Source organism: Aspergillus ruber (genome assembly GCF_000600275.1).
Source record: "Aspergillus ruber CBS 135680 unplaced genomic scaffold scaffold00009, whole genome shotgun sequence".
Lineage (NCBI taxonomy): Eukaryota > Fungi > Ascomycota > Eurotiomycetes > Eurotiales > Aspergillaceae > Aspergillus > Aspergillus ruber.
The window spans coordinates 537,933-548,802 of record NW_024467305.1 but is presented as its reverse complement, the minus strand read 5'-3'; the positions used below and the strand labels follow the sequence as shown (position 1 = coordinate 548,802).

The following is a 10,870-nucleotide window of genomic DNA, read 5'->3' as shown; positions in this document are numbered from 1 at the left end:
GTGTCCCATGCATTTTCTGGTGACTGAATACTCGTAACAAGACTGCGTTGCTTGTGCTCCAGTGTTAATTGAGGGATTGTGGTGAGTTTAGATTTCATGTATCGTGGTCTGCCCTGGAATTTTTTATCTTTCTAATGCATGGTTATATTGCCGTAGGAAGAGAGTTTCCTTACAGCTCAGAGAAGGTATGTCTTATACGCAAATTTTTCTATCCTGGAGTGATATACTCGACAATATGTGCTGTGAGAATACTCACAGACCCATTTTTTTTTTTTCTAATCTTTCCTGGACCTAGTGTAGTTGTTGCTTCTTAGGGGCCCTGGCTGAAACAGAACCATTTTCTTTTCGGCGTGTGCCAGATGGCTGGTTTTGACCGATGTGGCTTTCAAACCTAACGGCGACTTGTACGTCCCCCAACATGTCAGTTTATTGAGTAACCCCACGATACTTCGAACAGAAAAGATTATGTAATTGAAGTTCTGACACTCTGGCTTATAAATTTCCAAAGTCAACGCATAACTGTCATCGGCTGTCCGTTGTGATAGGCTTTAGAGCAGACCGAGCCCCCCACCCCCAGAGTGCATGGACATTTTTAGAGGTATATCATATTCTCACAAACCTTGAGTTCCTTGTCGCCGGTTACCTCGCGGCCATTTCCAAGGCAAATTTCCACACAGGGTACTTCCATCTCGCCGACTACCTTGAGGGCTCAGGTCAGAGGCACACCTAGAATGGATTGCCGAATTGTTCATCGATTTCGGTCCTCTAGCATAAAAGATGTCGCATTAAGCCTTATGGCATGTAAGAGATTCGAGCTGTGTAAACTATTTCCATGGGTTGAGAGCTTTGCGAAAATGGCCAGTAGGCCACTGGATAGTCTTAGCATGCCATCGCAAGTTCTCCATTCACATGCAATGATGCAAGGTCTTTCTGCAGCTGCATGGCTTGATCATTCAATGCATCCGCGAGTAGAGGTCTGGTTTAGCACTAGTTTTTTAGGCTGACGCTGGCTGGGTTCTGTGAAAGAAGAAATGTTATATAGAGTTTGTCGCTGGAGATGGTTTCAGGGCTCTTCTAGCAGACACTTGGTATATTAGGCACCAGGACGTGTTAATTAGTAATCAATATGCATGTTACTGGCATAACTCCTGAAGATCCAACATTTTATCCGACAGTCTTTGCAATATACCAGAGCTAAGTAATTAAATATATCACAATGCTTCAAGCGCAGACCCCCAGTACTCCAAAGATACCAAGCACACGAGGTCGGCCCTGCCAGTCCTCAATAAGCACCTCCGAGGTAATCCACGCGTCACCTCTACCGAGCCCGCATGTTAACCCAAGGCAACAGCAAACACAACAACGACGGAAACAAATTCGAGAGGCACAGAGGGCGTATCGGTCTCGCCAGCAGTCGCAGCTTGAGTCGCTGAAAGCGCGTGTCGCTCAGCTGGAGGCTGTAGTGGATCAGGTTGGCCAGGTTATGGGCATCTTCCATGATGCTGTTATTAAGGAAAACGTGTTTATTTCGCAGTCTAAACTGATCCAGAGTGTTTTATTGCTTCAGGACGAGGTTGGGGAGCATTTGAAAAGAGCTAAAAGGGCTAGTTCCCCTGCTGTCAGTGGATGTGAGTTCCAGGGGAAGATTAACAGAGTCCTTTCGGAGCCATGTCAATCAACTCCTGGCCCTACTAATAAAAACACTCCCGAATTGCCATTAACATCAAACTTCTGGCACTTATTCTTTAACTCGACCAACTCCATCCTCCCACCAATCCAGAACCCAAATCATGATGATAACGCAAGATACCCACCTCTCACCACAACCAACCAGACAACCCCATACACAACAACACTTTTCACCCAGAAACTCTTCTTCGCATGTGCGAAAAGCGGTCATCGATATCTCACCAACCCAACAGTAACAGACGCGCAGATGTGGCCCGAATTTGGGCTCATGTTGAAACACCTTCCGCGGCAAGAAATCATTTCTTACTTTGAGCGGGTGCTTAGTACGAGCACGTGTAATCCGATACCTGATTGTCGATTTCCATTTATTAGTCTTGGAAATGCAGGAGCACATTTTTTGTCTGGGATACACAATTTACTTCCCTTTCAGGAGACGAATGGGGTGCGGGTCATTCCGAGTGAGGAGGAGTGGTTTGATGTGAAGGATGTTGAGGAATATCTGGTTAATAAGGGTATTCAACTCGTTGGTTGTTATGATTCCGCTTTTTCTATTGGCGAAGAGTCTAGTCTGGCTCTGTCTGGACAGGTATTTTCAAGTAACATAGTTGCAGTTCTCGATGAGGTGACCCTTATCAACGGTGAGTCTTAACAGGACTCTGGTATTTGGAACGAGTTACTGATTTCCTTAGGACTAAGTCGGCTCTGTATTTGTCTGGGATGCGTTGCTGGATTTCGCCGTCGCGACATAGAAAGCTTTATATGGCAAAATTTACGGTGGACTTTTGATTGATATCACCTTAGAGAAGTATAGTACATTTGATACTTTGTAATGCTTCTTCTCTTCTCGTTCCAAAACATCAGTCATACTCTCTTTATAGATGGTATCAACGTCTAGCATCCTTCCCACCCAATAAATGCTCCCGCCAGTACCAAACAGCAGCAGCAGTTGCCCCAGGACCAACAAATCCAAACCCAGCAACAACTGCGCCCATTCCACCCAGCAAAGTGACGTTCGATAATCCCACCCTATACAAATCGCGAATGGCAACCATGCAGCATAAGAAAACAGCCACCGCAGTCATCAGACAGTCATTCTGAAAGAAAACGAAAACACCGTCTCCCAGATTGGAGATAGGAGCGAACGAGTCTTTCCGTAGCAATACATTGGTTAAAGAGATATCATTTGAGACCATGCAACCGACAGCGGTAAAAATGTGAAAGCATGCGGATATGATACCTGTTGCTTTGTATACTGTTTTGAGATGAGAGAGGTCCGTTTCCTCCTTCATCTGCTTGGATCCATCATTGTTAGAGTTCCCGATCTGCGATTGGATAAGGTATGAGAAGACCCCTGTTAAGATTGGAACGAGCACTGGTGCTGGCTGCCAGAAAGCGATTACAACCTGATGTATATCTGCGTCGTTATATGGAAAGAACAGCAACATGCTGGGGATGATAAAGCCGAATATCGCCGCCGGAAGTATAGCTTTGGCCGTAGCTACAGGCAAGGCCGTGAATGGCGGCGAGTAGTACTCAATACTTCGCGAGACAAAGGCACCTGTCAGGAAGTACAGCGGTGCGATAAACCCGATTCCACGGAGCTGGCATAAAGTTGCCCATAGACTGGGGCTGTTGAATTGTTAGCACAGAACAGTCAATAAGGAGGCGACTCTAGGGTACACATACACTGCAAGAAGCGTCCACTTATTTTTGGGCCGAAAGCCTTCGACGGTAAAAATGGTAACCAAAGGGAGCACCACAGAGAGGAAATAGAATATCTGCACGATCTGCTGAGGAGATGAGCTGGTCACTGTCGAGAAAAACATAGCCGCCAGAACCCGCAGAATTCGATCAATTCCCTGCCAGCCGGTATAGTTCTGACGAAGAGGAACTTCCTTTTCTGTCATCACACGTCGAACAATGACATCACGAATCAGATCCCGAGTGCCATTTCCCTCCATGGCAACAAACAAAAGCTGGAAAGCAAGCCAAGCGAGGCTGATGTACGCCGCATATACCATAAGACCCGGCCATCCACGAGATACTGGTGCTCTAAACAGCTCATCATGATACGGAATCTGCATCGGGCGGCTAGGCTGAGGAAGCATACTTAACGAAATCGCTGGGCAATACGTTTTTATCCATTTATCCTTCAGGGCCTGCTTCGGGATGAGCGGGAGAACGTATTTGGCGACGAACTTGAGCGCTGGTGTTTCCATGCATTCGAGGCGCTGGCGTGTGTGGGAGGCTTTAACTAGGTCCCAGACACGGCCATGTCGTTGCTTTTGCACTTTTTCAAAGACAGATGAGATCTGCTCTGTTGAAAGGAGCTGCAAGGTGTTTGAGTTTAGGGTCGATATAAGGTAATTGGTGAGCGAGGCTGCTGTTTCAATGGCGTTGTTGCCGCCTTGTCCTGTTATTGGCTCGAACTGGGTGATATTAGTTTTGTTTGAGAAGATGATGTTGCTGAGTACTCACTTTATGGCTGGCATCACCGATCGTCATGATCCGCTGAAAATACCACTTTTTGTAAACATATTCCGGGAGACTCGTATACACCGAGCTGATCTTATTCTTGTAGAGTTCAGAGAACCGTACTGTCGGGGTAACGTAGTCATCCCAGTGTTCTTTTACCATAGCTTCCTCCTCTTGCTTTGTGAACCGGGGAATATCTGATCCATGCATAGTCTTACCCAGATTCCTCACTAGGAACCAGTACGTTCTGTCCCCGGGTCCACTGGGAATGAAATATGAAGTGTGTTCGTTGAGAACGGAATTGAGAGTTCCTTTTTCGATGCCGGGAACACCTCTGGATATACCGAATATACACGCGTATGTTGCCGGGGGGGCTTGAATGATCAGTTATGGTTTAGAACTCAAGACAAAGCAGTATGCATACCATTTCTCTCTGATGGATCTATCCATGTCGGATCTGTCCGCTGAGCTTCTTGCCACATTTGTTTCCGAACCGTCGAGTGAATCCCATCTGCTCCAACAACGATATCACCCGTATATGAGTTGCCCATCTGCGTAGTGACAGTGACGTGCGGTAGGGCATTCTCGATAGCAACAACCCTTTCCGAAGTAAGAACCTTGGACTTGTCTTCAATCTTGTCGTACAGTATCTGGATCAACATTCGGCGATCTAGAAATACAACAGGGTACCCGTGGCTGCAAAATACGCGTAAGCAAACGGGATTCCCACCACAAGTTCAAAATGGACTGGATATAACCTACCGATCAACCATGTCCCTCCCAAAATCCTCTAAAGACCAAAACGGCTGCCCGGCCGAATTCCGAAAGATTACCTTTTCCACAGGATACTCAGCCATAGCAACCACTTCATCGCAGCAACCTAGCTGATCAAGGATGCGTAGGCCATTGGGCAAGACGCCGATGCTGGCTCCCGCTTGGGGCGCGATGCTCGGGTAGGCTTCGAGGACAACAAAGTCGATTCCGTTCTTTTCTAGCATCAGGGCCAAGGAAAGACCAGCTATGCTACCACCGGCGATGATTACTTTGAAGGGTTTCGCTGTCATTTTCAATGGGTTTGGGTAATTGTGCGTTGCTTGAGATGGAAATTTCTGTCATTTTTTGGGCACCCGTGGCTATATATGTGTTGTCGATCAAGCACAGCACTACTAATTAAGCACTTCGCTTAGTATAAACAATTTTGAATTGATCCGAATATCACACTGCCAGCATAATCGCTGGTAGAGTCGGTCGAATTAGGGTCCTGATCAGTAATCAGACGAATCAGATGTGAGCTTGGGGGAACCATCAGCCCGCAGCGGGTCCAATATGATGAGTGAAGTGGTATGTGTCGTAGCTGAAACGAATCAGAAAATGCCCGTTAGTCCCTCTTCTATAATGTCTTATAAGTGTAAGTACAGTCTGGTTCATAGTCTCGCTAAGCGATGGAATTCCGCGTATTCGGGTTATAGAAACCTGGCAACTGGCACAACGTGGAAGCTGCAGTTCATATTTTGATGCATGAAGAAACCTTGAATTATATATTATTTCGCTTATAGTCTATTTCACTCCACTGCTTTTCAACGCCTTTCACTTAGTCTGGCCCGAAAAACCAATCCGACACAATGATCGCGATCGCTGCCACCTGGTCCGGGATTAGCTGATATACCATCGACATGACGGCTCACGGTCTTACCAATGACATATCCATTCCTGGAGCAATAATCAATTCCAACGCAGGCCGATGGTTTCCTCCGCGGGAGCCCCTCCTCAAGGCCAATTTCTCATTGTGGATGATACTCTCACGTATATCGGCGATTCTCCGATCACCATCCACAACATCAAAGAATGACAGAACCTCTCCATGTTTCTTGACCGTCAATGACAGCTCCTTATCCGCTTCATTTTTCATCTCGACAGCAGCGCCGTTGCGAAACAGGAAATTCAGATTAATGCTGCCCCAGCTCCAGTGAGGTGTCGCTCTGGCTATTGCCGCATCCGCACTGGGTTTGCTTCCGGGCAAGGTAACGACCCAACTAAAGGGACTTGAAAGCGGCTTCTTGTGGATATCAAATAAAGGCAGACCCGAGGCGTCGCGGACTTCCCGACAGGAGCGATTACTATGTTTCCGGCCAGTTGCTGTGAATGCGGGCGCGCCTTCTTCATGTGCGATTATATATGCATTCTCCGATTGGGCGTCGCCATGTGGTTTGAGAATTAGTTTGGTCTTATATTCTGCGATATGCTCCTGTCGAAAAGCGACTTGGCGCTCTGGTGCTCTCAGGATATACCGGGGTCTAGATGTCTTGGGTGTGATGTGACGGTCCAGTCGCGCGTGGCTGTATGTGGCACGTGACATTATGCTGGCGAGCTATATGAACAGTTAAATCATAGTAGATTCTTTGATAGAAATAAGCTATTTATACACCAAAGACACGCGAGGCTGCCGAAGAACAAAGAAATAGACCGAGTCATGTGACCGAAGCAACCTATCATTGTCAACAAATATCTTATGTTCGGTGGTAAAGGAAGCGCCCTATGACTTCAGCGTTGGTTGTGTAGTTCCTCTGATTGGCATTCCAGTTTTCGTATTGAGCTGGGGAAGCATTAAGAGTCATGCCAAGATGATCTTCACTGACCCCGGGCGTTAGCTGCATTTCATTGAGGCATTTTCAGGCGCATCTAGCAGCGGCAATGAAGCAAGCCGGAGCTTGGGAATCCTAGGTATTAATTGAGGATTTCTACTTTCATAATCTGACAAAGCCAATCGATATATGCTTACCGTGTCTCTTAGGCAAGTTGTTTCGCTATCATCCCATGGTGGAAGCCACAAGGGCTCCCTGGATGAAGCAACGTTCCTGGGATATAAAAAGCTCTAAGAGGAAACAGGCGATTCCAGGGGATGGAGACGGAAAGAGGTCCCTTTTCGAACCCGCTCCATCCGATTTCGTGTTATGTGTATAGGCTACTGAGGTCGATTTGGGTACCGGATTTAGAACAATCGCTGCACGAATAGAGGTTTATGGGACTAAACCATCAGTCCCCCGACTTGGGCTTGCGGGTATTCACAAACCCTTGGATCTGTCACCTGAGTCTCTGCTACAGAAACGTGTAGAGCCCGTGTGCAAGCAACCTACTTCCACCGGAGACTTGGAGATCAATGCTGAAACACCCACGCCGCTGAATGAACTCCAATCTCGATTCTTTACAGACGTCATACATTATGGCGTTACCCTTCGAGACGATTCAATGTGCTTGCTATTGCTCTCCTGGATTTCGTGCACTCACTCATGTCTTAACTTCATTCTCCTGGAAGAGTCGCTTGCTCATAGGGAATGATGTGGAGTATATTTGCCTGCTAAGGTATTCGATACGGCATTCAAAAAGCCGAGTCCGAGACATCCTATCTGTCCGGGCTCATTTGCGACGAAAAACTGGTACTATCCTGAGTGCCCCAGTTTGGCGACCTCAAAGTGCGGTGCTCCGAGCCAACGGTCCCGTGCTACAGTTCTATGGATGATCTGGATACTGGCGTTTGCTGCTCCTCATGTTACACGTGGAAGTATATAGAGAATGCACTGACTTAACTAGTTAGCTTCCCTCGCGCTTAGTAAGCGATACCTATGTCCCCGATTGTCATGAGGGTAAAAATTGTTCCAGTTTTGAGCTATCTGAATCCTTTTGTTTACTATCAGTTTCTTCTTAAGATCTGTGCACCAATGAGAACTGTTGATGCTGGGCTTCTGCACGACGGTATAACCACATTAAGCACCCAAGCGGCATCCGAGCCCCATTTTTCAGGACAAAAATGGACCCATTACCCGAACGTACAAGCCCAGTGTACTTCATTATTGGCCGGGTCAAATGTCAGTGGACCACCGCGGCTACTATTAGACCAAAAGAGGAAAAGCTCAGAACTCTAAACAAACATAGGAACCAACTATATATAAACCAGTTTTCCAAGTCCTTCGCTCTCACACAACCAGGCATCTTGCCAAGATGCGACTCGACATTAACGAAGAAGAAAATCTCGCGCGGATGCAGCGCGGCGAGCTCTATTACGCCTTTACTCCGCAACTCGTGGCCGCGCGGAAACGATGCGCACGGGTGGTCAGCCGATTCAATAGTGCAGGGGAGCTAAGCCGACGAGAAGTCGCAGAATACTGGAAAGAGTATACTCCGGCCTTTCGACCAATCCGGAGTAATCGCATACTAATAATGATAAAAGAATAACAAATGACAGCAAGCCACTCCCGCCAGCATCTACAACCACAGAAGAAGACGAAGATGCCGCCCTGCACGCCTATCCCTGGCTTGAACGACCCATCAACATCGACTACGGTACAAACATCAGTGTCGGAAGCGGAGTTTTTATTAATTTCAACTGCACATTCGTCGACACCTGCCAGGTCTCCATAGGATCCCGAACCCTGGTCGGCCCGAACGTGTCGTTTTTCAGTGGCACGCACCCCCTGGATCCAGACTTGCGCAATGGCACCAATGGGCCCGAGATGGGCGCGTGTATTACCGTCGGCGAGGATTGCTGGATTGCCGGAGGTGTAATTATTTTACCCGGGGTGGTAATTGGGGATGGATGTACTATTGGTGCCGGGAGTGTGGTTACAAAGGTATGTATCATGCACTCTGTGCCGTAAGCGGAACGCGAAAAAAAGCAATATAATCGGAAATATCAAAGCAAACATCGAACGCTGACTTTTTTGGACTAGGATGTTCCAGCATATCACGTAGCGGCAGGAAACCCTGCACGGATTATTCGGAAAGTGGAGCGGAAATACAGAGCGGAACAGGAGAATCGTCAGATCGAGAGTCAGCAGAGATCAAGCAAACATTTCGAGTCGGAATCATAAACTATGCGCTTACTCTGTGCCTTTACAAAAATGGAAATGCAAAATGCAAGAAACCGGCCATGTTTTACACACATTGTCAGTGGGGACAGCGCAGCGGTTCTACATATTCTAGAAGTACATATAAGTAGTTGGTACAAACATCGATCACTGATAATCACTCTCCGACCAGCCGGATTGATAATTGTTACTATTGATTGGACATGCAAGTATCTCACATCTGCATACCAGGCGCATATCCACTGTCCCATAGGGCGTGTTGTGACCGTATTGGCAACACGGCACATATAATAATCCCCTGGTGTCACCCCCGGACGACCGTCAGAAAATAGATTCCGGTCTCCTTGCCAATAAACTATAACAAGAAATATTATATTGGGCAAGCTTGAAAACAAAAAACAGCACACAATCTAATCCTGGTCTCTTGTTCTGGTATAGGCGCGTTTACCGCGAGAGAAAAGAAAGTCTCAGGGTGTTCTGAGCAGATATATATTACAGACAGGGCCGCCTTCTTTGGGTGGCGAGTTGTCAGATATCTCCTTTTTTACTTTCTTCATTTTTCCATAGCCTTTATCGATTTTCTGATTCTTAGCGATTCAGGATGGAACTATTTTCGAGTTTCACAGCGTTGAACATCAATTCTCCGCACGCAGAGCGATTCTTCCACCACTTTGTCAAAGAGACGCCCAATATCTTGACTCTTCCAACAGAAGAAAACGAAAAATCATTTGTATCGGTAATCGTCACAATAGCCCGGAGAAATAAAATAGTTTCAAAAGCCCTTCTCTGCGTCGGAGCATCGCACCTGATCAACAATACGCCCGCAGCTAAAACCCGCAGTGTAACGGAGGAAAGGTTAAAGTTGCTACAAGAGGCCGAAAACGAATTACCGTCACGAGTCGCTGCAATGAAGACTGCAGATCCCGAGGCCTTGCTTGCGGCGTATCTGCTGCTGTACCTGTACGAGTTGTCGGAAGGGGCTGGGAATGGAGCGTGGCGGATGCGATTAGATGGCGCGAGGAGTGTTGTTTTTAATATGCTTGGGAGTTGCAAAGAACCATCGCATGAAGACCTAGAAGGTATAGGGGTTAATCAATCCCTCGTACAATTCTTCATCTACCACGACACCCTGGCGAGCGTGACTATCCAGCAACCGGCCAGGAAGACCCTGATCTCTAAAAAACAACCAAGCGATCAAAGCGAACATGTATTCGGGGTGAATAATGGTCTGCTAAATTTCATCGCACGCGTTTCCGCTCTCCATTCAGAAGCCCGGGTCGCAGGGGCGATGTCCAGCCCAATAATCGCGCAGGCATTCTCCATCTGGAAAGATATCGACAAATGGAGACCGCCAGCCTACGGCTCGGACGATGAGGAATCGTTCGATTATCGCAACATGTGCGAAGCCTATGTCGCTGCAATATTCATCTGGCTGTTTTTCATCGTTTATCCGGACAATCTTGCTGACAATAAGGTACAAGTTATGGTCCGGAAGGGTTTGGAGAGTCTGGATGCTATTGACGATCCATGGTTGATGTCGTTTGGGCTGTTTCCGGCGTTTTTGATTGCTGTGGCTTGCGTGCAGGTTCCAGATAGAGAGCTGTTGGGGGAGCAATTAGATAGGATTGAGATGGCTCGTCGGTTTCGGAATGTCCAGGTGTGTAGGAATGTAATTCGGAATTCCTGGGCGTGCTATGATGCTGGGGAGCGGAAAAGTTGGGATTGGATTCGTCTTATGAAGGCACAGGGGCTGAGCATGTCGGTAACTTAGATTGGATTGGCGTTTTCGAGAGCGTTAGTATTTATCATAATGTAGCAATGAAGCGTTGCTGATTCGTTCAATA

The 10,870-nt window shown here is 47.2% G+C and overlaps 5 protein-coding genes across 5 annotated transcripts; 3 read left to right on the top strand and 2 right to left on the bottom strand.

Annotated features, from left to right (window-relative positions):
* The first annotated feature begins 1,094 nt into the window (after positions 1-1,094).
* Positions 1,095-2,535, top strand: EURHEDRAFT_385658 (bZIP transcription factor). The gene is made up of 3 exons (XM_040779658.1): positions 1,095-1,300; positions 1,352-2,327; positions 2,379-2,535. The coding sequence occupies exons 1-3, from the start codon at positions 1,217-1,219 to the stop codon at positions 2,477-2,479; spliced, it is 1,161 nt and encodes a 386-aa protein (XP_040639951.1). The 5' UTR covers positions 1,095-1,216; the 3' UTR covers positions 2,480-2,535.
* A 38-nt stretch (positions 2,536-2,573) lies between these two features.
* Positions 2,574-5,228, bottom strand: EURHEDRAFT_453548 (FAD-dependent oxidoreductase; the record flags this gene model as incomplete). Its single annotated transcript, XM_040784131.1, has 5 exons — positions 2,574-3,318; positions 3,376-4,118; positions 4,168-4,538; positions 4,589-4,860; positions 4,927-5,228. 5 exons carry the CDS (start codon positions 5,226-5,228, stop codon positions 2,574-2,576), a joined length of 2,433 nt encoding a protein of 810 aa, XP_040639950.1.
* Positions 5,229-5,614: 386 nt separating this feature from the next.
* On the bottom strand, positions 5,615-6,554 carry EURHEDRAFT_385657 (uncharacterized protein). Its single transcript, XM_040779657.1, has 2 exons — positions 5,858-6,554; positions 5,615-5,806 (listed from the first exon to the last, which is right to left on the bottom strand). The coding sequence occupies exons 1-2, from the start codon at positions 6,518-6,520 to the stop codon at positions 5,756-5,758; spliced, it is 714 nt and encodes a 237-aa protein (XP_040639949.1). The 5' UTR covers positions 6,521-6,554; the 3' UTR covers positions 5,615-5,755.
* Positions 6,555-8,127: 1,573 nt separating this feature from the next.
* Positions 8,128-9,432, top strand: EURHEDRAFT_411415 (sugar O-acetyltransferase). Its single transcript, XM_040781617.1, has 3 exons — positions 8,128-8,333; positions 8,390-8,789; positions 8,889-9,432. The coding sequence occupies exons 1-3, from the start codon at positions 8,161-8,163 to the stop codon at positions 9,027-9,029; spliced, it is 714 nt and encodes a 237-aa protein (XP_040639948.1). The 5' UTR covers positions 8,128-8,160; the 3' UTR covers positions 9,030-9,432.
* Positions 9,433-10,445: 1,013 nt separating this feature from the next.
* On the top strand, positions 10,446-10,815 carry EURHEDRAFT_411414 (uncharacterized protein; the record flags this gene model as incomplete). The annotated part of the gene is made up of 1 exon (XM_040781616.1): positions 10,446-10,815. A coding segment is annotated over exon 1 (283 nt), but the record flags the coding sequence as incomplete, so codon positions are not given.
* Positions 10,816-10,870: the final 55 nt, after the last annotated feature.